This window comes from Phacochoerus africanus, chromosome X, assembly GCF_016906955.1.
Source record: "Phacochoerus africanus isolate WHEZ1 chromosome X, ROS_Pafr_v1, whole genome shotgun sequence".
NCBI classification, from domain to species: domain Eukaryota; kingdom Metazoa; phylum Chordata; class Mammalia; order Artiodactyla; family Suidae; genus Phacochoerus; species Phacochoerus africanus.
Genome location: NC_062560.1, coordinates 38628584 through 38648350, shown reverse-complemented (window position 1 = coordinate 38648350; position 19767 = coordinate 38628584). Strand labels below are relative to the sequence as shown.

At 41.0% G+C, this 19767-nt stretch overlaps 1 protein-coding gene across 1 annotated transcript in view; it reads left to right on the top strand.

Moving 5' to 3' along the window:
• The window catches only part of MED14 (mediator complex subunit 14), a 71616-nt gene that overhangs the window by 26881 nt on the left and 24968 nt on the right, over positions 1-19767 (top strand). The window contains exons 13-20 of the mRNA XM_047764363.1: positions 3273-3432; positions 6764-6958; positions 7334-7468; positions 9981-10057; positions 16706-16866; positions 16959-17105; positions 18361-18452; positions 19418-19570. Of these exons, the coding sequence (XP_047620319.1) occupies positions 3273-3432; positions 6764-6958; positions 7334-7468; positions 9981-10057; positions 16706-16866; positions 16959-17105; positions 18361-18452; positions 19418-19570 (1120 nt within the window). The remainder of the gene's footprint in view (positions 1-3272; positions 3433-6763; positions 6959-7333; positions 7469-9980; positions 10058-16705; positions 16867-16958; positions 17106-18360; positions 18453-19417; positions 19571-19767) is intronic.

Here is a 19767-nt window from a genome sequence, read left to right as displayed (position 1 = left end):
ATTATTATTTTTAAAAATTTTTATGGCCCCACCAGTGGCATGTGGAAGTTCCCAGGCCAGGGATTGAATCTGAGCCACAGCTGTGACAATGCCAGGTCCTTTAACCCACTGCGAGGGACCAGGGATTGAACCCATGGCAGCTTCTTTAAAAACTTAAACGTAGGAGTTCCTGTCATGGCTCGGGGTTAACGAACCCAATTAATACCCATGAGGACGTGGGTTCGATCCCTGGCCTCGCTCGGTGGGTTAAGGATCCAGCATTGTCGTGAGCTGTGGTGTAGGTCTCAGACGCGGCTCAGATCTGGCGTTGCTGTGGCTGTGGTGTAGGCTGGCAGCTACAGCTCCGATTCAACCCCTAGCCCTGGAGGCTCCATGTACAGAGGGCATGGCCCCCAAAAGACTGAAAAAAACAAAACAAAACTGAAACATGAATTTACTGTATGATCCAATAATTCTACTCCTAGTGGAATAAAAATGTAAGTCCACACATATACTTGCATATGGATACCCATAGCGGCATTATTCATAAGAGCCAAGAAGTGGAAACAGTCCAAGTGTCTATCAGCTGACAATGGATAAACAAAATGTGGCCCATCCATACAGTGCAGTGTTAGTCGGGCGATGAAAAGGAAAGAAGGACTGATACGTGCTACAACATGGATGAATCCTGAAACAGGATGCTAAGTGAAGTGAATGAAGGCGGTCATGACAGATCACACATTTTATGATTCCATTTATATAAAATGTCCAGAAAAGGACAATCTACACAACAGAAAGTAGATTCACAGTTGCCTGGGACTGGGGATTAACTGTAAACGAGCATCTCTTTGAGGCAGTGGAAATGTTCTAAGTGTTCTAAAACTAGATTGTGGTTAGGATTGCAAAACTTAGTAAATTTACAAGTCAATGAACTGTATACTTAGAACAGTTGAATTTTACGTTTTTTAATTTTATGCTGTATAAATTATATTTCAATAGTCATTTCAAAAAAAATTAATGTCCCATGATAAATTAGTGATAAACCGGTCATTCACGAAAGATCATATGAGAAGCACTATATTATAAGTGACAACCAGGGGACCTTTCCTATAAATAGTGTGAGTTTAAGTACAGACACACATTGGTAAGTTCAAGGCTTTTGCGACTTTCTGATTTTTTTAGAATTTGTTTGTTTGTTTGTTTGTTTTTGTCTTTTTGCTATTTCTTGGGCCGATCCCACGGCATATGGAGGTTCCCAGGCTAGGGGTTGAATCGGAGCTGTAGCCACTGGCCTACGCCAGAGCCACAGCAACGCAGGATCCAAGCTGCGTCTGCGACCTACACCACAGCTCACGGCAACACCGGATTGTTAACCCACTGAGCAAGGGCAGGGACCGAACCCGCAACCTCATGGTTCCTAGTCGGATTCGTTAACCACTGCGCCACGACGGAACTCCTGATTTTTTTAGAATTTTTAATGTGGCAAGTGAGCTTTTTTCTTGTTTGTCATGACTTGTCTAGCTTGGATTGATGATGATGTTAATCACAGGAGATAATGTATATCTCAACTGTTTCTCCGGTTTTTAAAAAAATAACATACAGGAGTTCCCGTCGTGGCGCAGTGGTTAACGAATCCAACTAGGAACCGTGAGGTTGCGAGTTCAGTCCCTGGCCTTGCTCAGTGAGTTAAGGATCTGGCATTGCCGTGAGCTGTGGTGTAGGTCGCAGACGCCGCTCGGATCCCGATTTGCTGTAGGCCAGTGGCCACAGCTCCGATTAGACCCCTAGCCTGGGAACCTCCATATGCCGCAGGAGCAGCCCTAGAAAAGGCAAAAATAAATAAATAAATAAATAAAAATAAATGAAAAAATCAAAATGAAAATAAAAAAGTAAAAATAAAAAATAACATACATAGCGGAGATACCAGTCTCACAAAGGTGTGAGACTGGAAGTAGAGATTTAAAAGCAGATTTAGGAGTTCCTGTCGTGGCGCAGTGGAAACGAATCTGACTAGTATCCATGAGGACGCAGGTTGGATCCCTGGCCTCTCTCAGCAGGTTAAAGATCCGTCGTTGCCATGAGCTGTGGTGTAGGTCACAGACCTGGCTCAGATCTGGTGTTGCTGTGGCTGTGGTGTAGGCTGGTGGCTACAGTTCTGATTTGACCCCTAGCCTGGGAATCTCCATGTGCTGCAGGTGTGGCCCTAAAAAGACCAAAAAAAAAAAAAAAAAAAGGATGTTCGTTTTTCACTGTCATCCAAAATGAAGCAGGTATTGATGTATTTTCAAAATTTATTTTCATTCCATAATCAATAGCCAGTTCTAGCAGTTGATCCTGTGAAGTTGTAGTTAAATTTGTTTTCGGTGTAAAAAAACAGTTTCCAGATACATTTTTTTTGGGTAACAGTTGACAAAATGGCCTTAACATGTTATATGTTAAACCTAGTTTTACTGTGCATGACTAGGACACGCTTTGTACCACATGCAGCTCAGCACACAAATGCAACAGGACCCAAGCTGGTCCACACCCTGTTCAGCCTGGTGAGCCTACTGATGATGAACTTGGATTTTGTGGCATTGTTATGTTGCTGTGAAAAGCTTCTAAATTTGTCCTCGTTTTCCAAGTTGTCTCATTGCGGATCAGTGAGTTTGTGTTCACCAATCATTTTATCCCCTTATCACATATTATATGGTATCCCAGCCTCAAAGATAGAAAAGCAAATGCAGGGAATGAGAGGAGTACTGTAGTAGAAGCATCAAAGTGAAATCTGGTGCCTTAAGTGAGAGAGGGGAGCACTTTCTGGCACCTGCTAGGTGTACTCATCACTTTATATGTGCAGTATAAAAACTGGGACTCTGTATCTTCAGTGATACCAGGGAAATGAAATACTGTTATGGGTGTTTTTTTTGTGTGTGTGTTTTATAGACACTTCAGGCATTTTATAAGGGGTATTGTGACTAGCTTGTGCTATCTTATAAACAATAGGAAATCTTTCATCTCTTATAATAAACTGACATAGTGTGTCAGCCTTAATGCTGGTTAGTTCTCCTTTATAACGAATCAAAATCATTCATCCCGCAGTTTAAACTTCTTAAGCTAGAACTAGAAGCAACAGTCCAGTACCAAACAAGAGAAACGTTCATCATGATGTTCATGTGTCCTTTTACTAGTTCAGCTAAATTTCAAATTAATTGGTTTCTTAGTGGGATTTAATAATCTATTTATAAACTGATGGCACATAGTCAATCTGAAAAGTCTGATTTTGTGATGTGGATTCTCTCTTTTAAATTAAGGTTTTGGCTTGGACAACAGCGTTGTAAGCAATCTATAAAACACTTGCCTACAATAAGCAGTGAAACATTGCAGCTGTCCAATTACTCAACCCATCCTATTGGAAACCTCTCTAAGAATAAGCTGTTCATTAAACTTACCCGTCTCCCACAATACTACATTGTAAGTATGCAGAGAGTTGATTTGAGTGATCTAGTTCAATAATTCTCTTAGTATCTTGAATGATTTATTGTTTAGCTTAATTTGCAAATATGTTTTATTGGATATTTGAATTTGGTGTAGTGATTCTCAACCTAGAAGATGGAGGAAGAGATGGTCAGGATGGGGAGAGAGGAAAGTCATATCTGTAAGAAATTATGTTATGTTGAGGCAGGGTTGGGAAATACCAGATATGCTCCCATCCCTCACCCTAGGATCTCTCCCCCTGTGAGACCTAGTTTCTGCTTGGAATGAGGCATCTTCCCTATGTAAGGAAAAAGTTTGAAAGCAACTACTGTGAAGGTTTGGAAATGTTTTGGTGTCAGGTAAACTTGTTTGGTTTTAATCAAATGTTAACTTGTATAGTGCTGCCTTTTAGATGTGGCTGCCTGAAGTAGCTTTATTTTCTCATCCTTAATTGAGAAAAAAAAATGCATGTGTATATATCCATTTTATTGATTGCATGTACTTTTCAGTATACAGCAAAATCCTTATTCCTTTTTCACTCTTTCTAGATGTTTTCCAGTTAAGTTTCTTTGAGATCTTTGAATTGGTTAAAAATTGCCAGAATTTGAAGTATGGACTCATATATTTCATAACTATATTTCCTGCTCGTAGAAATTTTTGTGTACACCAAGTGAATACTTTTGGCTAAGATTCTAAGGTGTTTAAAAAACCTAATTCAGGATTGTTGGTTGAAGGTAATGGGAGTGAATTTTTTTTAAGGTTTTGAGCTGTACTTTTAAAAGATACTTTTTTTGTTGTTGTTGTTGTTGTCGCTATTTCTTGGGCCGCTCCCGCGGCATCTCCCGCGGCATATGGAGGTTCCCAGGCTAGGGGTCGAATCGGAGCTGTAGCCACCAGCCTACGCCAGAGCCACAGCAACGCGGGATCCGAGCCGCGTCTGCAACCTACACCACAGCTCACGGCAACGCCGGATCGTTAACCCACTGAGCAAGGGCAGGGACCGAACCCGCAACCTCATGGTTCCTAGTCGGATTCGTTAACCACTGCGCCACGACGGGAACTCCAAAAGATACTGTTTTAAAAGGTACCCTGTGCAGCCTGGTACGTATTAAGTTAGAGTTACTTTTGTAGATTAGTAAGTCTGTCATTGATGTAAATTTCACTTTTTTTGTGAATTTTAAAGCACAAGATAGAAGGTGGTGGTTTCAGTTCTCCGTGAGCTCCCTGGTCTGCATGTGAAATGATATGCATAATAATCAAACCTATGAACACACAAAGCCCTTTTCATATTCAGCCACACATAAAATAAATTGGTTATAATTTATAATTTTCTGACCTTATTTAATATCCAACAAAAAGCCAGGCTTTAAGTTTCAAGTGACTGGTGGTTTATTATAAAGCAATAATTTGTTTCACATGGTTTAGACCAAAACTGAATGTACATGACTCTTCATCCTGCATCTTTCTCACTTAAGGACGATACATTCCCAGTAGTGGAAAAAACTACCGTGGACATTAGGAACAGAGGAAAACCCTATTGCCTTTAAATGTCTTTCGGCTCTTTTACTTTTGCCAGCTTTATTGAGATATAATTAACCTGCAGTGAAAATTCAGACTTTTTAGTGTCTGAGATTTAATAAGTGCATACAGCTTTGTAACCCCCATCTCAACAGGACAGAGCAGGTCCCTCATCCCCCAGAGTTCCCTCATGCTGCCCCTCTGTAATCAAACCCTCCCCCCACTCTCACCCAGTGACCACTGTCTCTAGTTTTGCCTTTGAGTCTAGTTGCTTTCACTCAGCATAATGCCTTTGATTTTCATCTGTATTGTTGTATGTATAATATTTCATTCTTTTTGTTTCTGAGTAGTGTTTCATGGTATGGATGTATCAGTTTGTTTATCCAGCCTCTCACTGAAAGCCGTCTGGGTCGTTTCCAGTTTGGGGCAATTGTGAATAAAGCTGCTCTAAGCATTTGCATATAGATTTTTTTCGTGAACTTCAGTTTTCATTTCTTTTGGATAAGTAACTAAGTGAGATTGTTGGGTCACACACTAAATGTATGTTTAGCTTTGTAAGAAAATGCTCATCCGTTTTTCAAAGTGACTGGACCCATTTGCATTCCTGCCAGCAATGCATGAGAGTTCTAGTTGCTCTACACGCTTGCCAGCAGTTAGTATTGTGACTTTTTTTTTAAAATGCTAGCCATTTTGATAGTTGCATAGTGGTGTCTTATCATAGTCTTAATTTATGCTGCTCTGATGGCTGATGATGTGCTTATTTGCCATCCATATATCTTCTTTGGTGAAGTTCCATCTTTCTTTTAATTCTTGCGTTTCCTCAAGCACCACCCTGTTGATGCTTAGGTGTTGGCCAGACAATTTCCTGAAGAGAGTGTGTAGGGAAGAGGGGAAATAGGGAGAAGGGGGACAGGAAAAGAGACAAAGTGTGTGTTGATCAAGGGCTTTGTTCAGTGACATTTTCTTCTCTCACTAAAGTATTTAGGGGGCTTTTCCTAAGTTTTCAGTCGACCTCGAAAACAGTGTGCGGGAACAGTGAGTAAGAACATGGGCTCTGGAGCCAGACCTCTAGGATCAAAGCAAGAGTCCATCACTTCTCAGCTCTGAGATCTTGGGCAATTAACCTAACTTTTTTGTGCCTAATTTCTTCATCAGAAAAATGAAGATAAGAATCCTTACTTCATAGAGTTATTAGGAGGAAGAAATGCATTAACATGTGTCAAATACTTAGGACAGTACATGGCACCCAGTGAGCTCTGTATCAGTGTTAACTGTTGTTGACGGTGTTATCCTTATCCTCACAGTGACCATTAATTTCACTTGAAAAATCAGGATTTGTTTTCGTATGCCTCCAAGTGAGAGGCGTTGTCCTTTTTCTCTGCCCTAAGAGTGGAGTTCTTAGGATGTTTCAGTGGTTAAGGGAGACAGCAGGGCAGTTTGAAATAGATACCATTGTGGAAAATCTAGCAGATCTGCTAGATTTAAGCAGAAAATATTTTCAATTTATAAGCTAAGGTATGAATATCAAGAACACCTAATGCTGATGGTCTAAATGTCCCATTTGCTATAGTTTATGGTTGCTTTTACTTTTATCATTGTTCTTTAGTCAGATCTCTTTTTTTTAGAAAACAAATTATGTATTTAACGGCAGTGCTTTTCTTTGAGATCATCACTGATTTGTCCCTTGTCTGAAGAAAAAACTCATCTACATTAGATTTATGGTTCTGAGCCCTACTTGATATAAGGAGGAAGATGTCCAACACTTACGAAGTATATTTTTGAGTCTCATTTCTGATTTGGGCCTTTTTAGGTTGTGGAGATGTTGGAGGTTCCCAATAAACCCACTCAGCTGTCATACAAGTACTACTTCATGTCTGTGAATGCTGCAGATCGTGAAGACAGCCCTGTCATGGCCCTCCTGCTGCAGCAGTTCAAAGAAAACATCCAGGAATTAGTTTATCGTACAAAAAATGGGAAACAGCCTAAGACCAGTACCAAGCGCAAGGTATGATCTCATTCAGAAATGAGCACAGCGTTCGTGTCTGTTAACTGCTGTGTTCTTTAACCATTTTTAATATGGGAAAGAGAAAAAATTGGGTATGGTTTTTAAGAGACTGGGCAGCAGTAAGCAAATGTCTACATTTTCTTAAAGATGCTTCTCTTTTAATTGATAATTTGCACCATTTTCCGCAAGACAGCTCATTAAATACATAATATTTACTCCTAATCTGTTGTTTAGGTCAGTATTTGCTCAGTAAACATTTTTTGAATGAATTAACATTTGGTTAACCTTGACTTTTATTATAGTAGTTCAACTGCATTAACTAATTGCATCACATGTACTTTTTTTACCCGCTTGTGTTTTTTACTTAAATTCTAGTTGTCTGATGATCTATGTCCAGTAGAACCCAAGAAAACCAAACGATCAGGAGAAATGTGTGCCTTCAATAAAGTTCTAGCTCACTTCGTCGCTATGTGTGATACAAATATGCCATTTGTAGGACTTCGGTTGGAGGTAACTTGGGGGAACAGTTTTGGGTACTCAGAGTAATTTTTTAAATACCTTGCTAAAGCTACCTGGATTGCATTAGGAGAACTTCATGGTTGTGATCTTGTTTATTTGGGGAGGGGTGTGGTTGAAATCACTGCATCTCATGGTATACGTGTAAAATATGACTTAAAGTATTTCATCTTTGTGATTCCAAATTGTGGGCTTTCTTTGTGGAAATAGAAATTAAATTCTTCCCCCTTTTTTTTTCAAAGGACAACTTTTGAGACCTGATATCTTCCTTGTATGCCTCTTAGAAGAATCATTATATAAGCCTTTTAGAGATGGTTAGTTGATAACGGAGTGGCTCATTTTTCAGTGGGTGAATTTGTACATATTGCTTATAAACTAATAAAATTGGATTCCTTTCTGAGAAGCAGAGCAGAAAGCATATTAAACTAAATTTTTACTTTTTTCTCTTGGAAGACGCAATAGACTTAGGCAGAATTGGTGTCTTTCAAGAATATGCAATTATAATATCCAGCATGCTCCCCAAACGTGAAAGTAAAGGGAGGTGACAGAACCCATATTTTTATGTTTCCGAAAAGGGCTTTGGCCAAGGATTGACAGCCCTTAAAAGTAATACACCAAAAGCTTAATTATTTCCCTCTAGTTTAAAGTTTGACTTTGTGTAAGACTCCTTTCCTCCCTCCGTAAATTATTGGGAATGAAGAAGAGACCTAGAAATGTGGAAGTGGATTATTTCAGCTGGGCTGAGGATGATAGTCTTGGGAAGACTTGTTGAAAACACTTTGATGCTTTAGAGCAGGGATCAACAATCTTTCTGTAAAGGGCCAGGTAGTACATTTTTTTAGGCCTTGTGGGTCATATAGTCTCTTATTACAGCTATTCACATCTGCCGTAACAGTGTAAACCAGCCATAGGTGATACTAAACAGAGGAGCGTGGCTCTGTTCCAACAGAGCTTTATTTACAAAACAGGCAGTGGCTAGGGCTTGGACCATAAGCGCTTGTATGCTTTATAGGGCTTAAGGGATCTGAAAGCAGAGGATAAGGTGTGAAATCGTGAGCAGCACTGGTAGCCCAGGGACAGGCACCTGAAGTAGGTCCTCGTTTCCTCCATGTCGCAGCTCCTAGAACTGTGCACTTGATGGATGTCCTCCTGTCTGGGAACGGGCCACAGCTCCTAAACTACAGCATCTGTGCTTCCTGTCGACTTGACTCTGTTCTTGGGCTTTTTCTTCATGCTGTGTGATTGATTATACGAATGTCATTCAGTTACTCCCTTGCAGCGGGAAGGGCGGCTCCAGGGCCCAGTGGCCTATCTGCTCTCTTCCCTGCTACCCACAGGCTAGCAACCACAAAGACTTGTGTGCCCACATAGACACATGGCCTCTCTGTCCCCTTTCTCTGTGCTCCTGTACCTGTTGCACACATAGGCCATGCAACATTCTGTAGTTCTCTGTTGAACTCAACCAAGCTCTAAAAAGTTTAAATCACTTTTCCTTCTGTCGATGAAAAAGACATGTTAGAGGCAAAAGCCGGCACTTTTTTCTGCTTAATTCATACTGAGATGTGAATAATTAAATCTGATCTTACCAGGAATGCTTATATTTGTAATCCAGAGAGCAGAGGCAGTGTTTTGTGAGCCCGCCCAAGCGTTGTTTTCTTTTGAATCTGAAACTGCTGCCTATTTGGTCAGCAGCTATTTTTCTAAACCTCTGCTCTTCCCAGGACCAAAGAACAGGGCTCTGTCAAATGCCTTAGGGCTGCCTTAAATCCTTTCTGGAACAAGGTGGATATAAAGAATTAGGCTGGCAGAGAAGATCTGGGAATATCTGCTGACTACAAGCATTTCTTTGCTAGATCAGGTGACTTCCTGGTATTCTCAAGTAACCTGTCGTTCCACTGATAGGGTCTCAGACACTACCCCTGCATGCCTTTTTTTAAAAGCTCATTTTCTAAACCCAGCAGTTGGGAAAGATAACTCACTGGGTAAATGCATAAATTGGAAATCTTTTCTTCTTGGGTTTCACAGAGGAAATAGTTTAATGGTTAAAAATAAAAATATTAAAAAAATACATTTCATGTAAATATTGTTCATGATTAAAAATGAAATGTGGCTATGGCTCAAACTTTGTTTCGAACAGACGTAATTGAATCACACAAGAAAATTGGTCTTATTTTACAGTTGCCTTGTGTGGGACCACCAGAATTGATTCTGGATTACTTGCGGCTTTGCCGCAAAAATTAAATCAACCTCCCAAATTCTGAAGATTTGCCACCTGTGGGGGTGTTTTTTAACTGGAAGCTCTGGCTCATCTTTGCATTTTGCTGGACTTAATATAGTTTTCTGGGAAATCTGATGATGGAGGACAGTGCTTATGCCTGATATGTTGCACTTTGTGACAGAGGGACCCTAGAATAGAAGCCACGAAAATAGTGGTAGTAGTACTTAGGAAAGGTAGTTTCCTTTGTAAAATTGGTGGTCTGATATAACTGTGCTTTTCTCTTGCCAGTTGTCCAATCTGGAGATTCCCCATCAAGGAGTGCAAATGGAAGGTGATGGCTTCAGCCACGCAATCCGCTTATTGAAGTAAGTCCCTGTCATGTGTCTCACTTGGTGCCACACACTGCCGCCGCACTGCCAGTGCTCCTCCTCTCCTTTGTTGAGTCAGCGTAAAGCAGAGTTCAGAACCTGCAGATGCCATGGATTTCTGCATGGAATTACTACAGTCCAGGGGAGGAGTCTTTCGCCTGCCGAGTGGAGATCCAGCACCGCTTGGTCTTTTAGGATGTCTTTCCTCTGGGTTCCCTTATTCATTCAGCAGATGTTTACTAAGTGTGAGTAGGCTTGAATTCTGGTAGGGCCCTTCAGGACGCTGTGGGTTCACATAGCAGGGGATCTGGGCTAGTTTAAAGGTCAGGAAAGGTATCCCTGAGGAAGTACCAATTGCATCTTAGACTGAAGGAGAGGTGAGAATTAGCCAGAGGAAAGGGAGCTAGGGTGGGAGTGGGTGCCCCTCAGCAGAAGGGATAACTGCTGAAATGAGGGCTCAGAGGGAAGTGAAAGGTCAGTATCCTAGAATTGAAAGAAGTCAGGCATGGCAGGAGGTGGGAGAGATGAGCCTGGAGATGTAAAGGGGGGGGGGGGGTCAGATCCTAGAGGGCTTTCGTAAGTATCCTTAAGGAATTTAGACATTATCCAAATGGTAGTAAGAAGCCATCAGATGATTTTAAGCAGAAACTAACATCCTTAAATAGGTGGGGTTTTTTATTTGGTTGGTTAGTTTTTTATTTGGCTGGTTAGTTTTTTAATGGCACCCATGGCATATGGAAGTTCCCGTACCAGGGATTGAATCTGAGCTGCAGTTTTAAGCCTACACCACAGCAGTGGCAACGTCAGATCCTTTAACCCACTGCACCAGGCCAGGGATCAGACCAGGGATCAGACCTGCACCTCCGCAGTGACCGGAGCCCCTGCAGTCAGATTCTTAACCCACCGCACCACAGTGGGAACACCTAGATAGGTGTTCTTTGAAAGCTCATCCTGATAGCAGTATGGAGAATAAATGGGAGGGGAACAAGACTGAAGTAGCGAAACCAGTTGTTGAAATGGTTCACACCAGAGTTATAGGTAGCTTGGACCAGAGAAAGTCCATAAGGACTTAGGGATGCAATCTTCAAGCGTTGGCGATGAGACTGATATTGACGGTGAGGAAGAAGAGAGGGTGGCAAAGATGACTCTTAGTTTTATCTGGGGCAAATGATGGGTGATTGTGATGTTTAAAGGGGCTTTGCTAAGTTTGAGTTGCCTAGACATCCCTTTGGGCAGGCAGAGGTGTGTCTCAAGCACAGGTGACAGATCTGGGCAGGAGAAGTAGATGAGTCATTACCAAGGTGAAAGTAATTGAGCTGGGAATGTCAGCTTAGATTACCAGGAAAGAATACACGGAGGGGGTTGGGCAGAGGGCTTGGTTCTAAATGGGTAGAGGACAAGGGACCAAAGGATGCCCAGAGGGAAAACTATGCAGCATGTGTGCTTCATAAGGTGTCCAGGGTGGACTTGCAGAGCCAGAATGCCTTTTCAGAGTTCAACCTTTTTGGTGCACAAAAGCAGTTTTCTTTCTTTCTTTCTTTCTTTTTTTTTTTTTTTTTTTGGCACTTATATTGTTTCTTAAGTGTTGCTTAATAATATAAATCATAGAAGCACTTTTTATTTATTGAATTCCTCTGTCTTCCGAGACATGGCAGTTTGGAACTTGAGCTGGCAGGGCTTTAATTTTTGTTACTTGGGGCTCAGTTTGCCCTGTGGAAGGTGGGGAGGGCCAGTAGATAGTGTGTACTCCACCCATGTGTCATGGTGCTCACTTTAGATAAAGAATTGAAAAACTAGAATAGCTGCCCTGCCTGGCCAATTAATGTCATCTCTACAAAAGTGTTTTCCAGGAGAGAGCGGCTCTTACAATGGAAATCAAAAGGAAAGTGTAATGCTTTTAATTTATTCGCCTTCGTCTTGTGTGTGTGTGTGTGTGTGTGTGTGTCTTTTTAGGGCCGCACCTACGGCATGTGGAGGTTCCAAGGCTAGGGGTCTAATAAGAGCTGTAGCCTCTGGCCTGCGCCATAGCCACAGCAATGCCAGATCCAAGCCGCATCTGCAACGTACACCACAGTTCACAGCAATGCCAGATCCTTAACCCACTGAGCGAGGCCAGGGATTGAACCCACAGGCTCATGGTTCCTAGTCAGATTCGTTTCCACTGCACCACGACGGGAACTCCTGCCTTTGTTTTTTTAGGGTCGCACCCACGCCATATGGTGGAAGTTCCCCAGGCTAGGGGTTGAATTAGAGCTATAGCTACGAGCCTACACCACAGCCACAGCAATAGCAACTCGAGATCTGAGCCGTGTCTGCAACCTACACCACAGGTCACGGCAATGCTGGATCCTTAACCCACTGAGTGAGGCCAGAAATCAAACCTGCATCGTCATGGATACTAGTCAGATTAGTTTCCACTGAGCCATGATGGGAACTCCCTGCCTTTGTTTTTGAATTACTTCTGCCTAAAATACAAGTTTTTTTCCTTTTCACTCTTCTTGACAACTGCAGATAGATGATGATAACATTTGTGTTCTGTTCTCTCAGTTATGTTTTTCATATTTTGCAAGAATCTTAAAATATCTTTCAGCATGTTTACAAAAGAAATTTTATGTTATTTATTTATTTATTTATTTTTTAAATTTTTTTGTCTTTTTGCCTTTTCTAGGGCCGCTCCCGAGGCACATGGAGGTTCCCAGGCTAGGGGTCGAATCGGAGCTGTAGTCACCGGCCTACGCCAGAGCCACAGCAGGATCCGAGCCATGTCTGCAACCTACACCACAGCTCACGGTAACGCCGGATCCTTACCCCACTGAGCAAGGCCAGGGATGGAACCTGCAACCTCATGGTTCCTAGTCGGATTCGTTAACCACTATGCCACGACGGGAACTCCTACAAAAGAAATTTTAATCCTCGTTCTTCTTGAACTCAAGGAATCATAGTAGTCTTTACCTAGGAAAATATTAAGCTTCATTTTTAAATTTTATATTTAATTTATATTTTTTCAGCTTCATTTTATAATACTTTTAAAGAAAGTCTTTACTATATCCTGGAAGATATGTTTGTCTGGTACATGCTGTCCATTACTGGGGGTGTTTTCTTCATAGAAATGAAGAAGGAAAAAATGATAAATGTCTAAATATGATTTTATTAGATTAAAGCCTGGCATGCCTCTAATTAGTATGTAACTGCTCTAATACATTTAATCTTCATAAACTCTTAAGCTTTTAGTCCTAGATATATTCATACTAAATGGGAGTATGAGTTGATATCTTAAAGCTTTAAAATTGAGCAGCACATTTTTCTCCTCTTTGCTAAAAGTATGTTCTGTTTTTGTTCAGCTTAACTCCTTGAAAATCTGTTGAGCAGGCCTTCTTGCTGTATCTCTGAAAATTTCATGATAAACACCTTAGAGTGCTCTGGTTCATGGACCTGTTGCCTCATGCAGGTTCAAAAGAGTCTTGATCCCATAGCACAAATGACACCGTCTCAAGAGCAGCACACTCACAGTGCAAGCTTTCTGCCTTTCCGGAACTAACACTGCTGCAATGGGCGGTGGTGCTGGTCCTTCTAGCCATACCCACAAGGTTTTTCATCTCCATGGTGTCTTTGCCTCCAGTAGCTTATGCAAAATGCACAGGCACAGCTCTTTTTCCTACAGGTTGTATGGCTCGGCTTATGTCAGTTATGTGACTCAGTCCTTCTGCATATGCATGTGCAACCTCTATCAAACCTGCTCCACTTTCCTAGTAGGCACCCCTGTGCTACTTTTGCTAGAGCTTTCAGTGTTCCTCCTCCCCATTTTTGCCCCACAGGGACATAACGTGGTTACTGGTGTTCGTAAAATCCCTCAGAATGAAACTGACACACAGCACGTGATGACCGAGAAGGAGCAGTGCTGACACACATCTGCCCTAGAAGACCAAAGCCTACTTCCTAAATTTGTTCAGTACTCAGAATTACAGGAGAAAACTCAGTCAGGAGTAGCTGTTTAGATCAAAAAACTTTTTTGAATTGGTAGAAATTTTCAGATACAGTAAATCCACTGTCCAGGAAACATCTTTCTTGGTTCTTAATTTTCAGCAAATATAATAGTGTTTCGTGGTATTTTGAGTCTGTAATGATTTTGTCAGGTTTCCTCTTGGGGGAACCTGGTTCCTCCCCACACACACGTGCTCATGCCAATTATATCTGTATCACAGATGAAGAAAGCGACATAGAATGCACCTTCAGGGTTGTGTTGACCCTGAGAACATAAATTAAGAAGAGTCCTACTCTTACCTTAGTTCTTACTTGAAAACATGCTGGCTTCTGTAATCATTTTCTAACCAGATGGAGTTCATGAAACACCTATTTTATGTGAAGGAAAGATAATGTACTGCATTTATATTTTCTTTTTTTTTTCTTTTTTTCTTTTTTGTCTTTTTGCCTTTTCTAGGGCCCCTCCCTCGGCATATGGAGGTTCCCAGGCTAGGGGTCTAATCAGAGCTGTAGCCACCAGTCTACGCCACAGCCACAGCCACAGCCATGCAGGGTCCAAGCCACGTCTGCGACCTACACCACACACAGCACATGTCAATGCCAGATCCTTAACCCACTGATCGAGGAGTCACACACGCAACCTCATGGTTCCTAATCAGATTTGTTAACCACTGAGCCATGACAGGAACTCCTGCATTTATATTTTCAACATCAAGATTTAAAAATCTATCTGAGGGAGTTCCCTGGTGGCTCAGCGGACTACGAATCTGGTGTTGTCACTGCTGTGGCATGGGTTCCTGGCCTGGGAACTTCCCTATTCCGTGGGCATGGCCAAAAAAAATCGATCCGAATTGGCTGCTTTATAACTTGCTTGGGTTAGGGTTATGTTTTGAAGGGTAGAGGCAGACAAAAGTCCTTAGTATACTTGAAGTTGAACGTATTTGTGCAGTGTGCAATTTCTGTAATAACTACCCCAAATAACGTTAGACAAAATCTTTATGGCAATGAGTGGTAACAAGTATGTAGTGTGAAAGATTAACTTTAAAAAAATTAAAAACCTGTATATTTAAGATGAGCTGTGGTAGAATTTTTAATTGAGAAAATTTCAGTACTACATTAATTTTTTTTAAGGGCCACAGCCCTGGTAGGGGTCAAATTGGAGCCGCTACTGGCCATAGCAACACCAAATCCAAGCCACATCTGCAGCTTATACCACAGCTCACAGCAATGCCTGAGCGAGGCCATGGAACAGCTGCATCCTCATGGATACTGGTTGGGTTCTTGACCTGCTGAGCCACAACGGGAACTCAGTTACTACATTCGTTCTATTTTTATGCAACTTTTATAGCTTTCTTTCCCCCTACAGATTTTTTTAAACCATTTTCAAGCTCTGTCTCTTCTTTGCTCTCTTATATTGTTTATTCTAGGTCAGTGGTTCTCAACCTTAGGGCACTTTTCCCCACCAGGCAACATTTAGCAATATTTGGAGATATTTTTGGTTATCATTAACTGAGAAGAGGGGATGGGAGATGCTACTGGTATCTGGTAGGTAGAGACCAGAGCTGCACAGGGCAGGCAGCACCCCACAACAAAGAATTATCTAGCCCCAAATATCAGTATTGCCCATACTGAGAAACCCCATTCAAGGTGTTATATTCTAAATAAGAGGGCTGAACCAAAGTTTTTTGCCTTAGATTTTGATAATCATTATACTGAATCTGTTAATGAACTCACCTTTCCTATGAGTTAAGGGATAATGTGTAATTAAATGGTATATTATCTCACTATTTCACCTGTTACTGAAAAAAAAAACAGCTAAAATATATTACCTCATAGTGTTTTATGACAAGAGTTCATAAAGTGCAAGAGAAAAACGGGTGGGTATTTTATGAACCAAAGCTTGCGTATATGGTGTATATAAGGGACAATGTGTGTGTTAAATGGGTCGATACATGCAAAGCTCCATCACGGTGAGTCACCCTCCAGAGGAGGATGGGAAGGGAGGGGGGCGGGGTAATGAACCTGAAGTTTTGTCAGGGCATTTGATGATCAAGACTTGGTTTTACTGCAAGGAGAAGCTAATGTGTATTTTGTATATACATACAAAGCTTGTTTTATATATACATAAAGCTTGTTCTGTCATGTTCTAACATCAGTGACCCATAAGGTAATTCTGTCCATTTTATGGTTGGGAAACTGAAATTCGGAGAGGTTCAGGGTGGCTCAATCAGAATTAGAATGTAGGGCCCTGACTCCAAAGCCCTTGTTCTTTCCACTGTATCACTCTGCCTTCAAAGAGTGGTTTTACAAGTATTTTGTTCCCCTTAGCTTTTTCTTGAGGATGTTCAAGGTATATTTCCTAGAAAACCAGTATCTTTGATTTTCCTTCTGAAGAATTGTGGTCTTTTCTAGTAATGAGACTAAAAATGAAAGTAAATCTCACTGTTCAAATGAGAGTCCTAATCTAGGTTGATAAGAAGGAAAGTGGGTTAAATGCTTTTAATTGCTGTTCATTGATATGAATTGCTTCCTTCTCTTGCAGAAGATGCCTAGTAGTAGTTTGAACCAAAGGTCTAATATGATACCCTGCCTGTCATTGAGTAGCTTGTGCTTTTGTCTTGCTGTGTTGTGAAGTACACATCATATGCTGTCTTTCATCACCAGAATTCCTCCCTGTAAGGGTGTAAATGAGGAAACCCAAAAGGCTCTGGACCGCTCTCTTCTCGATTGCACTTTCCGATTACAAGGTCGAAATAACCGCACGTGGGTGGCAGAGTTAGTGTTTGCAAATTGTCCACTTAATGGCACTTCTACCAGGGAGCAAGGTGAGATGCTTCACACACTTTGTCTTGGCATATTTCTGGATTTTTTTTTTTTTAGCATTGATTACTATTAATCTTCTCTTTTAATCCTGTAGGACCATCCCGGCATGTTTATCTAACATATGAAAACCTGTTGTCTGAACCCGTTGGTGGTAGAAAAGTGGTTGAAATGTTCCTTAATGACTGGAATAGCATTGCACGATTATATGAGTGTGTGTTGGAATTTGCACGTTCTCTACCAGGTACAAGTGATATTCTTCCTTCTGGGGGAAAAAAAAAGCATTCCCCCCCGCCCCTCCCACCCCACCCCCGCTGCCACCGTTTTTAACTGAGGAAGTAAAACATGCACATTGTAAAAGAAAAATTTTCATAAGTATATCTAATGAAAAATAAGTTTCGGAGTTCTCTTGTGACGCAGCAGGTTAAGGATCTGGCATTGTCTCTGCCTTGGCTTGGGTCACTGCTCTGGCAGGGGTTCAGTCCCTGGTCCAGGAATTTCCACATGCCTAGACATGGCCAAAAAAAAGAAAAGAAAAGAAAAAGGAGTTCCCATTGTGGTTCAGCAGGTTAAGGACCCAACATTGTGTCTGTGAGGATGTGGGTTTCATCCTGGCCTCGCTCAGTGGGTTTTGGATCCAGCGTTGCTGTGGCTGTGGTGTAGGCCGGCAGCTACAGCTCTGATTCGACCCCTAGCCTGAGAACCTCCATATGCTGCAGGTGCAGCCCTAAAAAGACAAAAAAGGAAAAAAAGAAAAGTAAGTTTCCCTTTTACCTCAGACTTCAGTTTCCTTCCCTGAGAGATATCCATTGTTATGACTCTTACGTATTTAGAAATTTTTACACACCAGTGTACCAGACTATAATAATAGTACTTGAGAATTCACTATGTGCCATACAGTTTAATAAACAGTTTGCTTATATTAACTCATTCATTCCTCACAGTCACCCTATGAGGTAGGTAATTTATCATTCCTTATTTCACAAATGAAAAAAAGTCACAGAGACTTCAGAGATTTCCGGAGTTCACATAGCTAGCAAAGGAGGGAGCTGGAATTGGAACCCCTGACCACTGTGCTTCAGTACGCCTCCACCCCTACCCTGGGCCCGTTGTCAAAATGGAAGGGTTTGGTTTGGTTTGGTTTGGTTTTTTTGGTTTTGTTTGTTTTGGCTCCACCTGCAGCATGTTGAAATCTCTGGGCCAGGGATCAAACCTGTGCTACAATTGCAACCTGCACCACAGCTGTGGCAATGCCAGATCCTTTACTCTCTGTGTCACATGGGAACTCCTCAACATGGAAATTGAAGCCTACTATCTATTTATGCTGTTGCTATCGTTTTTTCCTCTCTTTGTTTCTTTCTTTCACTAAGTTATAAAGAGAGAGACCTTCCTGTCTAGGCATATAATATTGCCAAGATGCCCTCTTTTTCAAATGTTTTTAAAATTTGTATGTATAATCTTAAACTCCTTTTCGGGTTTGTTTGTTTGTTTCTGTTTAGACATACCCACTCATCTAAACATTTTCTCAGAAGTTCGTGTTTATAATTACCGAAAACTTATCTTGTGTTACGGAACCACCAAGGGAAGCTCAGTAAGTCTGTGAATTAATTGAAACTGAAATTCCTCTCATAAATATTTTTAAAAATTCAAGAATTCAAAAATTATGAAAACATTTTTGAAGTAATTGAGGGTTCAAGTAAAAATTAGGGATAAAATGGCAATTGTTAAATGCTTTGTTGATATAAATGTAGTATTCTGGAATGCTAAACTCTTTAAAATTGTAACTAGAAATTATACCCTCTCTGGGTATATTCTTGAAGAATTGGACAGGATAATGTACTTTTGGTGGTTGTATTTTTTTTTCTTCACTGATTTAAAATCTGCTTAGCAGCATGATTACTATATCACATAAAATTACATGTGAATGGTCCTGAACAATATGGAATAGCTGTGCTTTTAGTCACGTGATTATTGACATCGTTTGATGCTGTCTTAATCTTGAAGGTATTCCCCGTCATCTGTAGTTTTCCTTATTTTTTTTTCCTTATCCCATATGCAAAGTCCTAGAAATTTAATATATAAAATCAGCCAGGTGGCTTCTTCTGGACTCTTCCACAGGAGTAATATCAGAAATTACTTACTTGAGTGTTTTAAAACCTGTTAATGGAAGGTGGTGTTTGTGCTGAGGCTGGCTTCCTTTCCCTTTAAGATGGCATTCACCTCGAGGGTGACTCTTCTTCCGTTCAAGAGAAAATTGAAAAATAAGAAACTGATGCTTTTCAGATGAAGTTTAATCAAAATTTTTTTCTTGAGCACCTTCTCTTTCTGTTTTATTTAGTAGAAGTGGGCTGTTTAACACACACATGTTCAGCGAATGTACTGGTCCTTAGTGACAGCACACATCTGGAGTTTATAGAGTCCAGTCTCATGAGCTGCTCTCAGAACAGCCCTCATTTACACCTTTGGCATTTTGCCTTACTGTGTAAACATTATTTTTTCTTCTACTTGATTGTGTACCTTTGTCAGCTTCTGAAACATGTCATCTCTTTTATTCAGATTAGTATCCAGTGGAATTCCATACATCAGAAATTTCACATTTCTTTGGGAACTGTTGGCCCAAACTCAGGATGCAGTAACTGTCACAATACCATTCTCCATCAGCTTCAAGAAATGTTCAACAAAACACCAAATGTGGTTCAGTTGTTACAGGTAAGTTTATTTTCTGTTCAACAACAAGACTCAGTGTTAGTGTCTCCTGTAAAACCCCTTAAAAAGTCATGTGGTCTTAACTTGTCTTGAATGATGGAAGTTTTTATGGATTGTGCCAGAGGGGCATTATCTCATTTGTGACGATTATACCTGGAAAATTCTGAGGTTTCAGCCTTCGTACAGAAACCGGCTGCTCT